General features: G+C 45.1%; 2 protein-coding genes across 2 annotated transcripts in view; one reads left to right on the top strand and one right to left on the bottom strand.

Moving 5' to 3' along the window:
• NT5DC2 (5'-nucleotidase domain containing 2) overlaps nt 1-13,243 on the bottom strand; it is a 31,020-nt gene extending 17,777 nt beyond the window's left edge. Inside the window, exons 1-4 of the mRNA XM_052777435.1 lie at nt 12,743-13,243; nt 4,812-4,996; nt 3,935-4,009; nt 1,964-2,019 (exon numbers count right to left, since the gene is read on the bottom strand). Of these exons, the coding sequence (XP_052633395.1) occupies nt 1,964-2,019; nt 3,935-4,009; nt 4,812-4,996; nt 12,743-13,025 (599 nt within the window). The 5' untranslated portion in view covers nt 13,026-13,243. The remainder of the gene's footprint in view (nt 1-1,963; nt 2,020-3,934; nt 4,010-4,811; nt 4,997-12,742) is intronic.
• Nucleotides 13,244-13,370: 127 nt separating this feature from the next.
• On the top strand, nt 13,371-15,984 carry LOC128136970 (small integral membrane protein 4). Its single transcript, XM_052777447.1, has 3 exons — nt 13,371-13,492; nt 13,818-13,996; nt 15,629-15,984. The coding sequence occupies exons 2-3, from the start codon at nt 13,846-13,848 to the stop codon at nt 15,694-15,696; spliced, it is 219 nt and encodes a 72-aa protein (XP_052633407.1). The 5' UTR covers nt 13,371-13,492; nt 13,818-13,845; the 3' UTR covers nt 15,697-15,984.
• Nucleotides 15,985-19,720: the final 3,736 nt, after the last annotated feature.

Here is a 19,720-nt window from a genome sequence, read left to right as displayed (position 1 = left end):
ATGCAAAGGTGTAGGAAAACAGCTTTCTGAAAGTGACATTTCCTTCCTATTCAGTTTTCCTAAGCAAAACAAGTTCTTTGCTAAGACCATTCAACAGATATTGCTGTTTTTCCCCAAAACACTGTAATCACAGGTATGGCTATGAGCTGTACCATTCATGAACATCAGGTTGTCCGACTGCTGCAGGTTTTGCCTCTCGCACAATTTTTGATGGCTGTTTAGTCAAGCAGTCAGGAACTTTCTCTTTTGTCGTAGTTTAAGCCCAGCCAGCAACTAGGCTGCTGCTCACTCACTCCCCCCACTCCCAGTGGGATAGGGAGGAGAATCAAAAAAAAAAGTAACTCGTGGGTTGAGATAAGAACGATATAATAACTAAAGTAGAATAAAATATAATAATGAAAATATAATAAAAAAATATAACAACAACAACAATAATAAAAAGGAATATAATTTAAAAAATAAAACCCAAGAAAAGAAAGTAATGTGCAGTGCAATTGCTCACCACTTGCTGACCAATGCCCTAGCAGTGATCCGCCCCTCCTAGCCAACTCCCCCCACTTTATATATTGAGCACTACATCCTATGGTATGGAATATCCCTTTGGCTAGCTCAGGTCAGCTGTCCTGGCTATGGTCCCTCCCAGCTTCTTGTACACCTGCTTGCTGGCAGAGCATGGGAAACTGAAAAACCCTTAACTTAGGATAAATACTACTTAGCAACAATTAAAACATCAGCGTGTTATCAACATTATTCTCACGCTAAATCCAAAACACACTGTACTAGCTACTAAGACGAAAATTAACTCCATCCCAACCGAAACCAGGACACCTTTCTCCTTTCCTATTCAGTCTGAATAGGAAAAATAGTCTGGACAGCCTCTGAGAAGTTAAAAGTTGCCTCAGTTCTGCTCAAAAGCAAAGGACAGTTTAGGAAAAGGACACTCCAAGAAGGATAGCTACAAAAGGACACTAGGGAAAAAAATGTTTAAATGTGTTTTCACTAAAAATCTCTTCATGAAGCTGAAGTGAAATACGGGGCAGCACTAAGCCCTTCTTCCTGCACCCTCCCCCCAAAAAGCTAGCACTCAAAGAAGCCAGTTCTCTCTGATTATGAAACTCCCTTCTTAATATTCTTAGAGTGTTTACTGTAACTGAAGCTTAACAGCAAAAGGGCAGAGTTCAAGAAAAAAAAAAACCCAACATTGGCTTCCATGCTCAGGAAACACAACACAGATTTACAGGAGCTTTGCTACCTATATCTAGGAATTACTACTTATTACACACCAACCCCACCCCACTTTGTGGCAAGGTTTTCTCCCAGTCTCCAGTCTCACAACTTTTTGGAGAAAAGTTTGCTCTGCACTGTTTCAGCCACGTCTTCCAAAGCACACCCTGCTCTCCCTGGAGAGCAACAGAAGAGAACGAAAAACAGGACAACCTAGGCCTTAAACTGAGCCCAGATTCTGATGCATCATTACTTTATTGACATGTCTGCACTGCTTTAAGATTTTATTTGCACATCCAGACCACTCTCCTCTTAGCTTTGTGACAAGGCACAGCAGACTACTGCTGGGATACACTCCTGCTTGGAGAAGACAGGCACATATCTGGACGACATACGGAGGAGTCCTTTCCTAGTTGCAGTGTTTGCTCAGAGACATTAACCCAGGCATGCTGTAGCTGCAACTCAGATATCACACAGAGTACGTGACCAGCTGTGTTATTAACCATTACAAAAAGCTCCAGGTCTTCCCACCCACACTTGGCTTGAAATGCTTGAGAAAAATAACTCCTGCAATTATATGCCAGGTAAGCATTTGAAGCAAGTGCAAACAGGATAAGCCAGATGAGACTGTGCTCTGCTCAGAAAAAAAAAACCCATATGCCATGAACAGACACTCACATTTAGTAATCCACCTTTGCACATATAGACATTTAGAAAATTATTTTCAGAACTGACAGACCTATATGCCGTCCCCAGCTGGACATAATGGAAAGCATCGATCTTCATGAGAAGACTCTGTGATAAGGGATAGATATTTACTGTTAGAATTGGGTAGGTTTACACTGAAATGTTATTTAAGTTTCAAGTTCCACACAAATGACATTCAGAAAATAAAATTCAATATAAACACCCCACATCTATGTACTTTAAGCTGCACTTACTCTTCAGCCACTTTTACACACACTTACTCATACTGTGACTTTTTATTGGCATCTCTGGCAAAAGACCATCTTTCTATGAGATGAAGTACCACGGCCTATTACACTCCAAAGTTTGTGGACAGGGATGCAGTTGAAAAATGAGAGAACAATGTTTCTGTGACTCAGACAGTCTCTTATCTCCCTTCCAAAAGCACACACTTTCCAAAGGAGCTTTGGGTGCACAAGAGATCTATTTCTTGTCACATTTATCTTAAGCAGAACTAAGTGGGCAAGTTTTGGTTTAGAGCGCAGCTGCATTTTCTTCACACAAGAGCTCTCCCCTCCACCACTTCTCCCCCTCCCCAACAGACATTTAAGCAAAGATGTCCGGGAGCACACCAGGCTGGTAACATTAGAGCTTTCTTTGCATTTTTTGTATCAGACTCCCCTATTTGTGAGTCATCCCTTCTCCTCCATCCATCATTCTGAAGCATAACACAAGTTCTCTGGGCACAGAAAGCAGCCTTACATTAAACCCACATTGCTCTGCAACTTGAATAAGGACACAGCATCAAACTATTTGTCCTGTTTCTACCACAGTGCAAGGTAATTGATTCCACAGAGCATTCACAACCTTCAGGCACCTTCTTTTATCACGATACCATATCAGTGCAGCTTCTTACACCGTGGGCAGACCTCCCACTAGTTTGGAAGGAGTGCAGGCAAATATGCTGAACGATTTACTTAGACAGGCACTACCCAGTTTTTTGTGTGTTTTGCAAACTCTGATCCTGAGAAAACAGAGTTCTCACCTCCTACTCACTCAAAGAGTGTTTTGCCTGGCTAGGCCAGTTGCCTCTGTGTTTCTCTGATACATCAGCCAGAGATTTAAACAGAGAAAGAAACTTCAGTTTCTCACAGACCTACTTCTTACTTTTGTAAAGTCAGAGGCATGAGCAGTCTGCTGCCGTGCTGTCACTGCAGTTAGGACAAAAGACACATGGAAACTCTCTCTGTATTTTTTTTCTTCATTCTCTTTTTTTTTTTTCCCCACTGCTGGAGAACAGCACACACACTCCAGCCTGTAGTGCCTGCTTCCCTGAATTTGCTCAAAGCTCAACGTAAGAAAAGCTACTACAGTGAAGCAACTTTCTCTGCTGTGCTCCCACCTGACTGCAGCAGCCAGCATGACATCACTGGGCAACAGGCTTTCAGGGAATCAGTCCAAAGCACTGAAAAGGGTTAAAGCTAATTCTTGCACTTTGCTTGCCTGTGCTCCTAAGAAGCATGCATCTCAAGTAGCTTGGATCTTTTTCCAGGCAGTCCTATTATTCGGGGTGGGGGGTGGGGAAGGCTTCCTAAAGCATTCTCCTGACAAGTCATTTTTATTATTAGAGTAAGACATAATGCCTCTGCTCCTGGCAAGTACTTGTAGATGCAGGATTGAGGTTTGTTGTTTAAATTTCCTGAAAGACAGAAATGATCACACAAACAAGCTGAGTTTTCTATTAATTAGCTTGTGGAATTAACTGACTTTTAAATTGGCAAGGCTGTTCACCAGAGGTCTTTGCTAGAATGTCTCATTCTGCTAGAGGTTACGCAAACACAAGACATCTTTCCCTTGCAAGGTTTATAAGCAAGAAGAACCTAAGCAATGAAAAACACAGCCACCCAGACTCACTGACAGTTTGGTGATTGATGTTATTGCAAGCAATGACAGATAGTATTTCCACTAAAAACATAACATAATGGAAGACAAAGCCCAGGAGACTGAACTTTGTACAGCTTACCTTTTGTACATCATAGTGAAGTCCACGTATGGCAAACCCTGGAATGTAGTCATACTTCCCAAGCCCTTCTGGATACTGGGAAGACAAACAGTGACATCATTAGAGGCATAAGCATTGGGTTATCAACAAAATTATTTCACCTGTTGAGCTGGCTTAGTCCTACTAGTTGTCTCACCCTGGGCATAAACTGACCAAGGAAGAGGTGCACTTCATTTTGCCCCTTCAACAAAGAAAGTGGATGAATACAGAAAGATATAGAGGAACAGGATCCCTAAAACTAGTTTCTCTCGTGTAAGGGACACTAGTGAAAATGTAACAGGTTCACTCAGGTAGTGAGGACACTTCCAGTAAGCTCCATTCAATGCATATATTTAGCAAAACAATGACACTGCAGAGCCTCTCTACAAAGACAGACATGACGAGAAGAAAATGCACCACCAGTCACTTATTGCAAACAGGGTGTCCATTATTGGACATGCTATACAGCGTCATCCATATTGACTTGCACATGTCAAGTCCTGTATGGCTTCAGTGTTGGCCCATGGTTCATGTTTATCCACCATGTGCACCTCGAACTAGCAATTCTGTGGGCATTATTTCCATAGTTATGTAAAACAGACCAGACCTTTCTAGACTAAGGTTCCTGTTCCATATTTATAAAACCTCAGGAATGTAGAGCATGGTAAATTGTCTCAAAGGAAATTAATTCCACATACAGACAAAACTTTCTGCAATCAAAGATTGTGAAACAAGAAATTTGTCTCAATAAAACAAGTAATTGACACATGCGCACAGTGTGGCATTTTGCAAGCACGTCTGGGGTGTCGCAAAGACAGCAGTAAGCTTAATTGAGTGGAAATTCTTAGCACATCATTACCTTGAATTGTTCTATTAGGATGTCTCTGGCAGTGTTGAAAATCATAGAGTGTAGTAAATTAGAATACTGTGCTAATGTGTAATCATAGTCAAAGCCATATATCTCAACATCGCCCAGGCTGATCTCGTTGTTAGCGTAGATAGCAGCTGGGTTGAGGAGATTGCAGACTCCTGGTGGAAGGAGATCTAAGAGAAGGGAAAGGGGAGAGGTTAGAGAAACTGCGAGAATCCCTGAAATTTCAACTTTTCGTTCTGGACCTGACAGCAGCTGCAAGTACCACACAGCAGCAGCAAAGGAGCACAGTGCTGCTGTCGAAGGCTGCTGCTGTTAACTCACTCAAATAATCCTCCCCGTGAAAAAACACACTGTGAAACCTCCGGCTGTGTCTGGTGATGATGCTAACCACTCTCACAGTAAGACTGACCTTTTGCGTCAGGAAGCCACAAAACAATCAATGTCCTCGGGTCTCTGGCCTACATGAAGCAAAGCAGACCCGAGATTTTGAAGTGTCAGATTTCTAGCTCACAGCAGCTGCAGTTTCAGCAGGCTCACCAACGTGAAAGGTAGCTGCAATGTATGACCACAAAAACACGTGCCCCTCACTTAAAACTTGAGCAATACAAACAGACTAACTCTCCTCTTTGAGAAATCTAGATTACTTCAAATTAGAAATTTTGAGGTTTGCCTTTTAGCATTTTTTATTTCTCACAGAAGCAACCAGACTCCACAGAGCAATTCTGCAGGTACCGTTAGGGCTTTTTTTTTATTATTATTATTAATGGGCAGGATAAAACAAGGTTTTGTACAAACACCAACAAAACGTGAAGAAAAACACACTAAGCTACGCTCTTAGAGCATGTAATGCTGATAGCAACAAGTTATCTGCTTTCCTCTGATGAACAGCTGTGGAAACAGCTCAGTCCTTGTGTGTGGTTTGTCACTTCAAAACAGGGTTACTGTTCAAAATGCTTATGAATAACACTTTGCTCCCCAGACCATGGGGAAAATGGGGGTTAAGTGACCTAGCAAGCAAACTACCTGTACATCCTTCTTCAGAGCTAGTCTAGAGTGAGGAGAGTTTTAGTGGTACCACAATGGGAGAGACAGGAACAGACCCTCCCCAGGCTTCCTGCTCCATGAGAGCTGTCCATTGCAAGATGAGAAGGAGCAATAAAAATAGTTCCCTGTAGTAGGTTGCCCAGTCACATCCACACTGGGGGACAGAGAGGGGAAGGAGACATTTCCTCCCTCCTCAAAGACGTGTAATTTTCTCTTCAAATGATAGGAAAAGTGCAGACATTTTTCAGATCCTACACAGCATCAGTGGGTAGGATTTTTTTTTTCCCTTCCTACCTTAACTTTTGGCTTTTAGCAAGAACACCTGTGCCGGTTCTTTAGTGCTTCCTTGCTATAAAACCAAGTTTCATCTGAATCTAGAACAAAAAAAATATTATTAGAAAGACATACCAGCCATTCCCAATAAAGACTTTGTCTGGAATGATTACAGAATTTAGGTAAAAGTCCAAAGTACATTTGTGAGTGCTAATCCAAAGAGGTGACCAAAGAAACAGGATTCAGATATATCATAATATTTATTTTTCAGGGGAGAGATGCATTACAAAACATACCCATCCCTCTCTCCTAACTCACTTTCCTTTGGCCTTCAAATGCAATTCACCAGATCAACTAGAGAGGAATTACTAGAAAAGAAAGCCATATTTTAAGGCAGGAAGGCTGACTTACTGACTACACAGCAGGAACAAGAGCTCTCTTTCAGTGACTCTGCTGGTGGCAAAGTTCCTGGAAGAGGCTGAAGAGAGCAGATGCAATCAGAGTACTTTCCACTGGGATTGTAAAAGATGGGAAACGTAAATAGGATTCAGATGATCACAACTTTCATCCTCCCATCATAAATGCTCTTTGCACCATAAACAAACAGAGCTTCACTTCCTGTCCTCACCTCCAGATAACTTGTAGGAAGATCTTTTTCTAAGCATACAGTGGGATGTGCAGGGTGTTAGTGTTATTTTTCTTCCTCACACGGAAAATGACACAACCCTAATCACATCACAGTGCAAATATGCTTCTAATGAAAGCACTTTTTTTTTTTTTTTTTCAATGACAGATGCACCCCACTTGCTGCTACCATATCCCTACAGAGAGGTCAAGCTCTTCCAACATTCACCATTTGCTAACAGCTTTATGACAACGCATTTTGATAGTCTGAAAGCAGCGCAAAATACCATTGCCTGAACCCCATCTCTCCTTTCACAGAAGACATGAGACCCATCTAGATTCAGCAACATATGCCAGCCACAACTTTTGCAAGGATACAATCAGGAAAAGCTAAGGGAGCGATATGATTTTGTAACAAGGAAAGGGTAGTCTGAGATTTGGAAGTGCATGAAGCGAGTCTTACCTGTGATCAGGAGCATAAGCAGTAACTGTGCCACAGTATAATTTATGAAGTATATTTTGACCCACTAGATGAAGTCATACTCCTCCCTGCCAGCCTCAAACGTACAGAGCCTCTCTGCTGTACTCTGACAGCCTCCTGCCCACATCATTTTACCCCACTCAGACATTTTGTCACTAATTTACACAGCGTGTTCTCTCTTACCTCATAAAGGCCAAAAAAAAAATGCATACTCTAGCCAAAATGCTTTATCACCATTGCCTCACACATACCACATTCCCTATGCACACTTCCTGGAGCACCACACATCTCCTTGCTGTGTTTCCTATCACACACACATCACCATCACCAAAGCAACTCACAGCAGCTTGCTCTTTCCACGCCATCACCCTCCATCTTAAATTTACAGTAGTTTAAAGTCACTGATCCCCTAGAGAGAAGGAAAAAGTTCTGGGTTTCAGTCCAGAGACTCATGCTACATTTTTGGCTCAGTGTAAATATCCATTTGCAGCGTCCTCCTCAATAGAGTGGTAGGTGTCCATCTCCTCTTTAAGCTCATGCAGACTCTCTGCAGGTTCAAACTACCACAGGGAAGAGACAGAAGCTGGGAGCACACGCAAGATCAGTTTCAATACAAAACGCCAAACATGCCTGGCTTACTGAGCCAGGTTTCAAGAAGTTTGTTTTTATGGTTTGGTTTTAGGTTTTGTTGGTGGTGGTGGTTTTTTGGGTGTTTTGGTTTTTTTTAAAGATAATCACCTGGGTGGTTACAAATTCTGAGTGCTTAATCAAGTCCTGGGCTGCAGACTTGGGCACTGCTGCTCTGCTGCCACTCAGCACGTAATCTGCCAGGGATCTTTGCCTCAGTTTGCGTGGCAATCCTCGAGTCAAAACAAACAGATGACACCCTCCAGAAGCCCATGAAGATGCCATTTTTCCAGGAACGATAGCTTTTGCTTTTCCTCTGCTAAGACACTGAAACAGATTGCTGGACAGATATGATAAATTACAGCAAGAAAAAACCAAAATGAAAACCAGTTTGGGTTATTAAAAAAGAACGATAATCCCAACTACTCTTTCCATCTGGGTCCTAACTGGAAAGGGAGACAGTATCACAGTTAGTCACTGTCTACTCAGCATTTCACCCAGGAAGTATGATCTAAGGGAAAACCGCTGTGCATACATCTGAGGACAGTGGGGAAAAAGCAGCTCTTGCAATAGATACAAATGCCTGGAATCTGCATACTTGCACAATTCGCTCCCATTTGCAACTCTGATGGTTTTAAGGGAAGTGTCTGCATATCCGTAGCACATGATGAAACTCAGCAACAAAGGCAGACCACAAGAAAGTGTGTTTGATCTCATGCATTTTTTACACCTGGATGTAAATGCAAGGTAAACACACAACATCTCCTTTATTTTACCACTATGAGGCCCTGAACAGCTGCTTAAATTGGAATATCTTCATGGCTGCACAAGTGCCTCTTCCCAGGCAATAGCCCACATTGTTAGAAAGTAATAACACTCAATCCCCAACATGAGAGCAGAAATGGAAACAAAAGCAGGTAATTAACTGTAAGCAATGGTTAGGGATGCCACGACACCATATGGCCCCTTCTGATGTGAAAAACGCTCTGGTCAGGAGATGCCAAGCATGTCCTGTGCTTTTCTGAGCTCCCAGGAGTACCAATGGCATCATGCAGGAAACGCTCCTTTTCTCTCAGCCTCAGATCCAGCACGTTAGGGAAGAACAATACAGAAAAAAGGCAACTCACACCCATCTCACAGCCTTTGTACTCCCAGAGGTCCAACACAGCAGACAGCTGCGCTAATTTCTTTGTAAGACTAGTAAGGAAAAGAACGATACTGAAAAGCAGATGGCCACCATCCTCCACGTTCTTCATGAATGAAAAAGTTCCCTTTGCTCACACTGACTTGCTTTCTGAAGACAAACTGCCAGTTTTCCTCCCTTCCAAGTACCTTTTTGTCCTTTTGAACTGTTGTTTTGTACCATTTCCTGCAAAGCACTCCAACCAGCCCAAGTAGATGCCTCTACCAAGAGGGCAGGGAGAGGGAAATATTACTTAAAGAACATTAAAGGGCAGAGGAACCATGTTAAAAGAGTACTGAAAATTACTCCGGAGCATAGTCTTAAATTTATGCCATTATGCCTAAATATTGTGGGATTTATCACCAGTGAAATCTACATGAACCAAAAGCAGTATTAAAAAATACTTTTTGATTCCAAAATGACATTTTTTATATACACTAGACAAATGCTGCTATAAGAGCTCTTTACAAGAAAAAAATGTTTACATTTAGGAAAGCAGAACTGGGAGGTTAACATAACTGGTCGCACTTCCAGTTCTGGCTGCTAATTGTCATTCCCAGTCCCAGCTCAATCTGTAGATGCCACAACTCGTGAAATGTGCATACTCCCTAAGCGATTCACAGGGCATTTATTGTCATAGCACTAGACTCATTTCCTGGTTTGGCAAAGAGTGAGGCCCTTAAATTTTTGTGCCTGCTTGAGATTAGCGACACAAGCAGAATCAAAATGTGCTAGATTGCAAAAACCACCTCTGCACCACACCAAAATCACCAATGCAATGATCACACAGGGGTGTTGTCTTTTCTCCCATTTCCAAATGTGGTGGGCACACGTTGCTGACTGCGGCTTGCATTATTTAGATGCAAAGGTATCTCTTGATTCACACAAACTAAAGAGAGCAAGGACTACCTCTGAGCTACACCCTCAGTGTTATCAATGCCTAACCATGTTCTTGCTGCCTGTAAACTCGTCTCTGTTCTTAGTAGTTCTCACGTTTAACTACACTCAAGCTTGTCATGCAGAGGCAAGAAGTTAACAGTTGTTTTAAAGGTTCCTTAGGAAAGCTGATTTATTATAGCCATGCTTACAAGTTTGAAAGATCTAGGAAAAACACATACACACTTGCTTACAGCCAAATCCTCACCCACTTGCCAGTTCCATTCAGTTTCAGGACTGGATGTTTCCTAGAGTGCAAGACTTCAGACATTGCTTACTGAGAGAGCATATCAGCCTTCCTTGACACTTCAGATGTCATTAAATCAGAATACAGCAAGTCTTGCTCAACACCACCCCTCTGACAAATGCGATTATACTTTTCCTTTTAGCAGAGAAAAAAAAAAAAGCAGCACATTAAGTGGAAGTAGTAGCCTCAAATTATTACAGGTAATGAAATTTGGTCCTAAGAGTCAGTGTTGCAAAAAGTAAGGGGGAATAATGAAGAGAATGGCTTCTCTTGAGCCAATGCTAAGGGGAGACTTTACCTCAGCAGCACCTTTGTGGGCTCTAGCCACCAAACCCGTACCACCACTGAGCTTCACTGCACAGAAGCTCTCATTCTACAGAGCCTGCCCCATCCAACTCAGTCAGCACTTATCATTGGAATTCCCCTCTGTGCAAAAAAGCAACATTGCTCTATAAATCAGGTCCTAAGCAAGAGCTGGTTTGAAAACGCACAAGAAATTCTCCTGGCAGAGACCTCTCTCCAAAACCAATAGCAATAACTGACAATACAGGACAAAGGACTTCACAAAGGTGGAGTTTCAGAGAAGGAAGGAGAAGGTGGCACCACAGGAGTCTTCTCAAACTCAATGCTGATGAGTATTGAGATGTGACGATGTTTTCAAATCCATAACCCAGCCACAGACATTCACTTTTACATCGGAGTTAGAAATCAAGAACAAAGGAACAGACCGATGCCACGTTTTGCACAACTCAGTTTAGTCGTCAAAGCAACAATTAAAACCGATGTGGACCAACTCTGTTTATGTCTCTTCTTGACAAGACTTGAATAACAGCACAGTCTTGAAATTTTGGTTTGGGGAGCTATTCTTTAAACAAACGAGGGCCTTCTTATTCAACATGTCTAATAGTTACCTGAAGGTTTGCAGAGTCTGCTCTGTAACACATGGGCTACTTCACTGAACTTCATTTTGTATTTAGTCCTGCTGACTAGTTCTCCACCTCAAGTAATAACTGTATCTCTTGCATGCCAACAAAGTGCAACTGTGTGAACACAAACTTCACAATCCATCACATAGTGAAGTGAGCATTTTCCCAAGAGACCATGACACAGCCTATTAACATATCTACATCTACGGTTTCAATAGCATTATGGAAAAGAAAAAAAATGCCTTTGAGGATATTAACGTCCAAACACTATTACATGTCTTGTGAGTTGGAACTTCTTTCAAGTAGTGGGGCTAAAACCACAACTCAGTCTTGGAGCAGGGAGTTAACACGAAGCTGTTGTCCTCTGGCAGCACCCTGTACTGCCTTCAACAGCTCAGGCAAAGGAGCTCACATCCTGCAAGAGCTGGAATGCAGCAGGCTGAGCACCCAATGGATCGGCAGCCAATTCCTTTACATTTGTGCATCATGAAGGACTTCAGATTTTATGTCAAATCTCATGTACTGGAAGGCGGGGGAGGAAGGAATGACAGAACTTGCCAATCTCATAACAGTGAGATGGTTCTTCCAGATGCCTATGGCTGGCTGCCGTCCTTCTCCAAACCCTTAGATAAACAAAAGCTAACGGAGAGCTATTTAACACCAGACGCAAAGTCATGCTTCCTAGCTCTCTAAGGTGCTTACCTTCAGCATTCCAAGAATCAAGAAACCATCAGGGAAAAGTCCCCTGCCCTTATGCCATGAAAGCTATTTTTTCATATTTTTAGGAGAGTTTAATACAGTGGAGGTCTGCTGCTGCGAAAAAGACCACAATCCTGTTTTACACATGGACAGATTTGGCATGAGTTTTCTCCTCGCTTAGCAAGATTTCAATGTACCTGATGGAGCCAGGTAACTTCTTGGTCAGAGGAGAAAAAAAACACACGTGCACGCACGCACACATGAGTAAAAGGTGTTTCGCAAACTGAGCTCAGGATCAGGAGACATCCTAGCAGCTGTAGCATCAGTCTTCTCCACGCTCACCCTTGTGCCAATGGAGATTACAAGTTGGACCCTGGACTCCTCACCACATCAGTCAACACGACTGTCTATTTGTTCTAGTCTAACCACATTTCGGTATGCCAACCAACGGCAAATTAGAGAAAAATGCAACAAGCCCTTCATTTAAACCATTCACCATGACGATATCCATGTTAGGGCGGCCAGTTGTTTAGAACCCCACGTACTCTGCGTGTCCTGAAATGCTGAGACCAGCCGAGGGATGTTCACAGAGGGAAGCCCACGATGGGGAGAGGGAGACCAGGGCCAGATTTCAACAGAAATAAAACCGTCCCGGAGGCCCCCGGGCGATGGAGGCATGTGGATGGCATTGCCGAGGGGAAGGCTTCTAACCCCGGCAGCGGCACAGCAACGGCACATCCCCAGTTCTGCAGCGCGGGGAAAGGCACCAGGATGCAAAGGGAGAGAGGGGAAAGGAGGAAAAAACAAAAAAAAAAGAAGGAAAAAGGCCAATCCCGGCAGGACGTGGCAGTCCCAGCGCCCGGAGGCGGCCCTTACCGTAGACCAGCTTTTTCATCTCGTGGTACCTGGCCCACAAGTAGGTCCTGGTGTCGGCTCCCTCGGCCGGGAGGGGCTGGCTGCCCGCGGCGGGGCCGGGCTCGGCGCCGCGCCGGGCTCTGCCGGGGGCCGCCGGGTGGTGGTCCTTGGGCTGCCCGTGGCCGCCGTCCCCGGGGCACTGGCTGGCTTTGGGGCGGCAGCTCTGGCAGGAGACGGCCACGGCGAGGAGGCGGGGGGCCGCGCCGCTGCCTCTCCTCAGTGCCGCCATGCCCAGCGCCGCCATGGTCCCGCCGGCCGCCGCCGCCGCCGCCTCGGGGCAGCCCGCACACGGCCGGGGCTAGCTCCGCTCCGCTCCTCGTCGCCCCGGCCCGCGGCAGCACCCGCCGCCCGGCCAATCCCCGCCGCCCGGTGCGAGGGGGCCGGGCCGCGCCACGCCTCGCCGCGAAGGGAACGGGGTGGTGGTGGTGGTGGAAGGCGGCGCGCAGCGGCTGCCCGCGGAGAAGGGCTGGGGGCGGCGGGGGGCCCGGGCGGGCTCCGTTGGCCGCGCTCCGGCCCCTCAGGCGGGGGCGGCGGGGGGAAGGCGCGGGGGACGGAGAGTGGGGGGCGGCGGTGGTCCCTCGCTGCAGCCCCGCCCCCCGGCCCCGCCCCGGCCAATCAGGCGAGGCGAACCTCCCCTCAGCTGGGTCACGCGGGCACCGACCACGTCCTTCCGTTCGGGCTGCTTGCGGGCGTGGGGAGCCCGCGCGGGAGGTGAGGGGCGCGCGGCACCGGGGGGGCGCGCGCCAGGCGGCCGCGCTGATTGGCTGCTCCTTCCCCGCCGGTGGAGGGGGGCGGAGGGGCCGCCATGGCCGCTCCGCCGCGGGGGGGGGGGGGCGAAGCTGGTGCCGGGCGATCCTCGTGTGACCCCTCCACCGGCGTAACGGGGAAAACCGGGGACCGCGGCCCCGCGCCCGGGGCTCTCCCACAGCGGGCTTGGCCTCCCGGTCGCGGTTTGACCGCGGGGGCGCTGGGCGCCGTTGCGCGTCCCGTTCCGCCCCTCACACGCCTCCCCCCGTTTTCTTCTTTGTCCGCCAAGTGCTGAGGGCGCCGGTCCCGCCCCGGTCATGCTGGTGAGCAAGAGGGTGAAGCGCCTCTTGCAGCTGGTGCCCGGGAAGCAGCGCTTCGGCGTGTACAGGTTCCTGCCCTTCTTCTTCCTCCTCGGGGGAGCGATGGAGTGGTTCATGATTAACGTCCGCATCGGCAAGGAGACCTTTTGTAAGTGAGGGCCGCGCCGGCGCGGCTCATCCTCGGCGGGGGGCGGCGGGAGGAGGCCCGCTCCCTGCTGAGTCATCACTGCCCCCCCCCCTCCTCTTCCTCCTCTTCCTCCTCTTCCTCCTCTTCCTCCTCTTCCTCCTCTTCCTCCTCCCGGCGGTCCCGGACCGGCCCCGGGTCTGACCCGGCACCTTGTGCCACAGCACCTGCTAGTGGTGAACGCACCGGAGCTCCGGTTCCCCTTACCGAGAACAACAACGAGTTAGCGGGGTCTGGTGCGGGGTGGGGGGGTCCTCACCTGGAGGACTTCAAAGATAATCAGCAAGTCAGCCGCTTCTCTCTTTAGTACGGGATGGGACACTCCAGACTCTGCCACCCTAGCAGAAGACACTGGGCAGAAACAAACAAAAAAAAAGGGTTTAGAATACTAAATTAGTTTCGTTTGGTTTTTTTTTTTTTTACGTTGGAAAAAGACTTGGGGTCTTTTGAGGGGTCGTCAGAATTTAAATGTAGGTGTGGGTTCATCTGAAACGTGACTTTTTTAATTAGGTAACTGAAAAAGAAGTATGAAACTGAGTGCCATTAGCTAAGTTCTCATGACTCATTTTCTAGAAGTTAAAGCATTTAGTTTTAACGTGGCATTCTTTCCTTTTAGAAGCCTTGCTAGAAATCTTTGTGTACGTCAGAAAAAGGATCAGCTCTACTGTATGTTATATGGTAATATTCTCATTTTCATGGGAAATTTAGCTGAGTCTCCTGTAGAATAAAACAGCTTGATACAATTTCCATAGCTGACAGACTCGCTGCAAACAAAATTGCTTCGCTGCTCACTTCTGAAGGCGTGGGTTTGTTCTGTTTTTTCAGTTTAATAATTTCTGAGGCATACCTGTATAGTAATAAAGTCAGGTTAGAAACTAAAGCACACTTGTGTAGCAGCCGTTATATTTCAGCTTGAGCCTTATTTTCCTGAAGAAAAAAAAAAAAAGCTATGCCTAAATGATACTATACTACAGTAACAGTAATTGTGCAGTTTAGCTTTATTACTGCTCATAATCCATGCAAAGTGACAAGGTACAAGACTGATGAGCTTTTTTTTTTTGTCAGTGAGAGATTTTATTTGGTGATGGATACTTAGGGGTTATCAGGGTGAGGGGAGGCAGGAAGGACAACTAGGAAGACTATGAAGGTGGGTATATTCCCGTGTCTTGTTTTGGTTTTTTTTTTTTTTAAAAAAAAAAGGCAAAAAGCTAAAATACTGAAGCCATGCTGGCAGTCCTCAGGTATTGACTTTGTGCCTATAATTTCCATTTGGCTTCAGCTAGTTTGGACATTTGTATTTTTAATCACCCTCATGGGAAAGTAGACAAGAAATGACTGTATCACACTGGAAACAGTTTTCCTATAAAAACATTTCATCAGGACTGATGGGAAGAACTTTAGCCTGGATAGGAGGGAGAACATTGAGCTATTTTTAAGTGGTAATAAGGATTTGTGTTGGCTTGAATTTTCAGTTGCCTGTTAGTGTCTGCAAGAGAAAATTGGATTGAAAAGTTTAAAAAGAGATGACAGGCTTCATACACTTAATATTATCTTGCACTTGGAAAACGCCAATATAATAAAATCTTTTTCTGGCAGATGACGTTTACCGTAGGAAACGATCTGAAAGACAGTACGAGGCAAGGATGGAAAAAAACAAATTTTAGCTGAAAGGTTTCAAGGGGAAGGTCCTGGATGCTTCAACTGTATTAATACCAAAGAAGCATTACTGCCACATTGATGGTAGGGGAAGATTTTGTCTGCAAGATGAACTGTAATTGTGAAATACGCTCTCAGATGGTTGTGGCAGTTTGTTCTTCCTCCATCTACTTCGTATCTTTAATATTTTGTATTTAAGCCAAATACAATAGTGAAAAGTTCATTGTACGTAGGCCTCTGCCACTTATTTCATGTTTGTTTAAGTACTTTTAAATAAACTAAACTGAGTAAACAGAGTCTGGCTACTGCTTTTCTTTGCTTGATGAGACACTGTTCTTGTGCCAAGACCAATGGGAAAGAAATGTTACATATTGCATCCAGAGCATCTTGGCACAATGCAAATAGTAATTTTTAGTTAGTTTCCTTTGTACTGACAGAAACTGCTCTGGCATCCGATTTGTTTTCTTTCCAGTGTGGCATAATTTTAACTAGATAAAAAGAGGACGGACTTACTGCTCCATGTTTACTCAGCCCACACTGTTTGGAAAGTCATCCGTGCATTCAGGCTTCACTGCCTACAAGTGCTGTAATACCCATTGTTGCTACTCTAACAATTAATTGAGCTGAGGGCTTTGGGGGGAAAAGTCTGATGTGTTTATGTGGTAACAGGCACAAGCTTAGAGGAATGTGCAACAGTAGTCCTAGCAAACCTGAATTCTGTTTGCAGGACTCCTGTATCCCCAAAGAAGGAAAACAGAGCTAACTGCTATATCCTGGACAGCTTTTAAAGTTTTGTTTTACTCCCTTAACACAGTGACACTAGCTCTCAAGTGTGTGGGAGCATGTCAGTGGCTGCATTAGGGTGACTGATGCAGTACTATCAGTGAGGATCATTTATTAATGAAATTTGTTTCATTTCTGATGGTATGTGTATATGTTGAGGGTTCCACAAAGAAGCCAATTCTTAAGTTCAGCCTAAAAACAAACCCAAGGGAGTTCATATGCTTACATGCATTCCTGTGCTAATTTCTAACAGCCGTTTTCCACAGAACTAAGTTTTCATCAACTAAAGAGACAGTGGCTGTTGTGAAGATGTTACGGTGCAGGTACACAACTTGCAAGTGGAGGGTAACCACTGTACTTTGTGTTGTGTCTTCCAAGCACTTGATCTGGAGGACTAGTGCTACTTGTGTTTTCAGGAGATAAAAAACTGACAGAGAATTAAAGATGTGACCGTGCCGCTGCATATTTTGACTGGACAGCAAATGAATTACTTGGGGAAAACTTCTATTTCAGAAGTAATAAGAATTAGATTTTGACTTTGGTTCCGAGGTAGAGCCCAAGTTCGAACACTCACGCACAAGCGTCTCTTTGCAGTCACAGAGCATTCCGCTGAACTAAATCCTGACTGTAGCAATACAATAAAGAATAAAGCATTAATAAAAAGCCAGATTTTGAAAATTATCACGCTTTAGCTCCATCTGCCTTTACTTCTTGAGCCTTTTGGAACTCTCTCCTGCTGGTTCTTTGCTTCCATAGAGCAAATAAGTTTTTCAATATCCTTGCTTTTTTTTAAGAAAAAGCCTCGTGCCCTAGTTACTTCTCAGTCCTCAGGAGCCTGGTATGAAAGTGTCCTGTGGCTTCCCTTAGCACTCCTGTAATAATAGCAGAGTGTTTCACAGACATCGGTGAGTTGAGGCCCAATTTTTCACATCAGAGCTCTTATTTTGCAGCACTGTTTCCCATTTGCAGCTGAGAGCGCCAAGCATGTCTGGAAGATATCTTAGGTGTCTCCAGCTAGGTAAACAGAAAGAGACAGGCTGCAGTCACTCACAAGAATTGTGGTGTCAGGGAATTCTGTGGCACTGGTCTTCGTGACCAGTGCAGGAATAAAATCGTCCAAGTTGGCATTGTACGATTTCAGGCAACACAGATCTGTTATGACAGAAGATGAAGCTTGACATTCAGAAATCTGAACTGTATTCTTGGTTCCACAATGTGTTTGCTAGTGCTGATCCTTCTGCATTCGATTTTGCCAGTCTCTCGCTAAGGCTGGAAGTAAGAGTGGCTGTAAGGCCCCAGTGCCCAGCCCATTCCAGTACCGAGCCCACGTTGGGATTTAGTATCAGTTTTAATCTACACCCAATCTTCAACAACCAAGGTCTTCATCTGGTTTCTCAGTTTTATCCCTGCTGACACCCAGTTCTGTCGTCTTTGCCTTCCCCATCTTCTTTCCGGCTCGCATTTCCCTATTTCCTTCCCATCCTCCAGCTTCCCCCTCTATCTGTCTGCTGTGGTGGTGGGCAACTGGGAGGAAGTGAGAACTCTCCTTCGGCTCAGAGCTCAGGCTAGCACTGGGAACACCGCTGCTTCTGTTATGCACTGCGGGAGCAAGCCAGGAACACAGCTCTCATTTTAAGTGCTGCTGAGCCCCTGCCAGTTCTGGAGTTCAGCACGTCCATTCCTTCTTCAGGGAGTTCATCTGGTGTCAGCCCAGAATGCAGCTTAGCATCTACGAACAGCGGTCTCTTATGTTCACTTTGCAGCGGCCACAGTAGGAAAATCTGAGAATTAGCAAAGCATTTCTGCTGAAAGCTTTCCAAATTGCAGAAGTCAGGCCAATATTGGTATCAAGCATGGAAAATTTCAACTTGGTATAAGCAGCAGCAGCAGTAAATAGTCATCTGTGAACAAACAGTGATACTTGTGTACAAGCAATGCTGCTCACCACTCCAGCATTAGAGAGGGAACCATTTCACAACCGATTCAGAATGATTTTGTGGAAAGAATGGATGTTCGTTGATTTGTTTCCCTGCTGTTGTGCACCCAAAGATGCTGCCTGCTGAAAGACCTGTGGTGAGCCAGGGAAGTACTGAAAAGAAGTTCTGGTAAAGGAAGTGTGTATGTGCCCAGCCTGTACTCCTCCCTGGCACAGGGGTGCAGCAGAGTTTTGTCCCAGCTTTTCAACAGTAGAAAAAGGAAAAAATAGTAATCTGTTATGTTATTTGTGAACTCTTCCCTGGAGCAAAACTTCTACTATCTTCAGTGGAGGCGAGATTTTGCTTTGGACTTCATACACACATACAAAACTGTACCTGCGCTCTGGTTATGGCTAGCCCCAGGTGCTTCCAAGAAAGGTGCAAAAGCCTGCAACAGGCACCGGTGGGATGACTGGTCCCAAGGAATTTCCTTAAGTTATCACTGGACATTGGTGCTTGGCACAAAGCGTGAGGATTAATTATAGTCCTCCCAAAAATCATCCAATGGAAACTGAATTTGGACACTCCCTGTGGAGACAGTTGCACAGACTTCATGAAGGACTAACCATCCTTCACCATTTTTGTCCAAGGCTTTCATCAAGCTTAGCTTAACCTGGGCTGAGCCACACCAGTTACTCATGTTGCTGTGTAATCCAGTGCATTCTCCTCCATTTCTTTTCCTGTTTCTCCACTGCCTCCTTTAACAGATGATAATCTGCATGGCCAGATTTCTGCACTGGATTTCTGATCCCTTTTGGTGCAGGAAGGACTGACCGTAGGAGACCACCATGTCTCCGAGGCCTGACAGAGACTGGGAATCTCTTTATCCAGGATCACCAGATCCTACTGCACTGCAGCAGCTGTCGTTTTGTTTCTTTGCATGATGGTCAAATTAGACTTGCTGGAAAATGCAGTAAGCAAAAGGGATATGAGGTTTATTTTATTAATAAAAAAAATTCACATATATCAATTAATCAGATCTCATTTCTTACTTGATGTTCAGAGTACCCAGACATTTTGAAACACTGCTCCAATTCAGTGCATTTGCAGCCAAGAGGGAGCTACATACATCTATGGATGATCTTCAGTATCTCAGTCTGAGCAAAAAAAGATGTAGAGGATGATTAGAATTAGTCTCCTCCGTGCAGCTGCACCATCAAATTTTAGAAAGGTGGAAGTTCTGTAAAGCTGGCAGCCTGCATGAGAGGCAGCGTTTATCCCCTGGGTCAGAGACATGAATACGTGTTAATTAAATATAATGCTATCTGCTCTG

The sequence above is a fragment of the Harpia harpyja genome, chromosome Z (assembly GCF_026419915.1).
Source record: "Harpia harpyja isolate bHarHar1 chromosome Z, bHarHar1 primary haplotype, whole genome shotgun sequence".
In the NCBI taxonomy this organism is placed as follows: domain Eukaryota; kingdom Metazoa; phylum Chordata; class Aves; order Accipitriformes; family Accipitridae; genus Harpia; species Harpia harpyja.
The sequence above is the reverse complement of the archived record's forward strand: the minus strand, read 5'-3'. Positions and strand labels throughout refer to the sequence as shown.

Excerpts from the sequence above, each read along its gene's own strand:
- LOC128136970 (XM_052777447.1), top strand. The coding sequence starts at position 13,846 with ATGCTGGTGAGCAAGAGGGTGAAGCGCCTCTTGCAGCTGGTGCCCGGG. Across the intron at positions 13,997-15,628 it reads CATCGGCAAGGAGACCTTTT|ATGACGTTTACCGTAGGAAA; the intron begins GTAAGTGAGGGC and ends TTTTTCTGGCAG.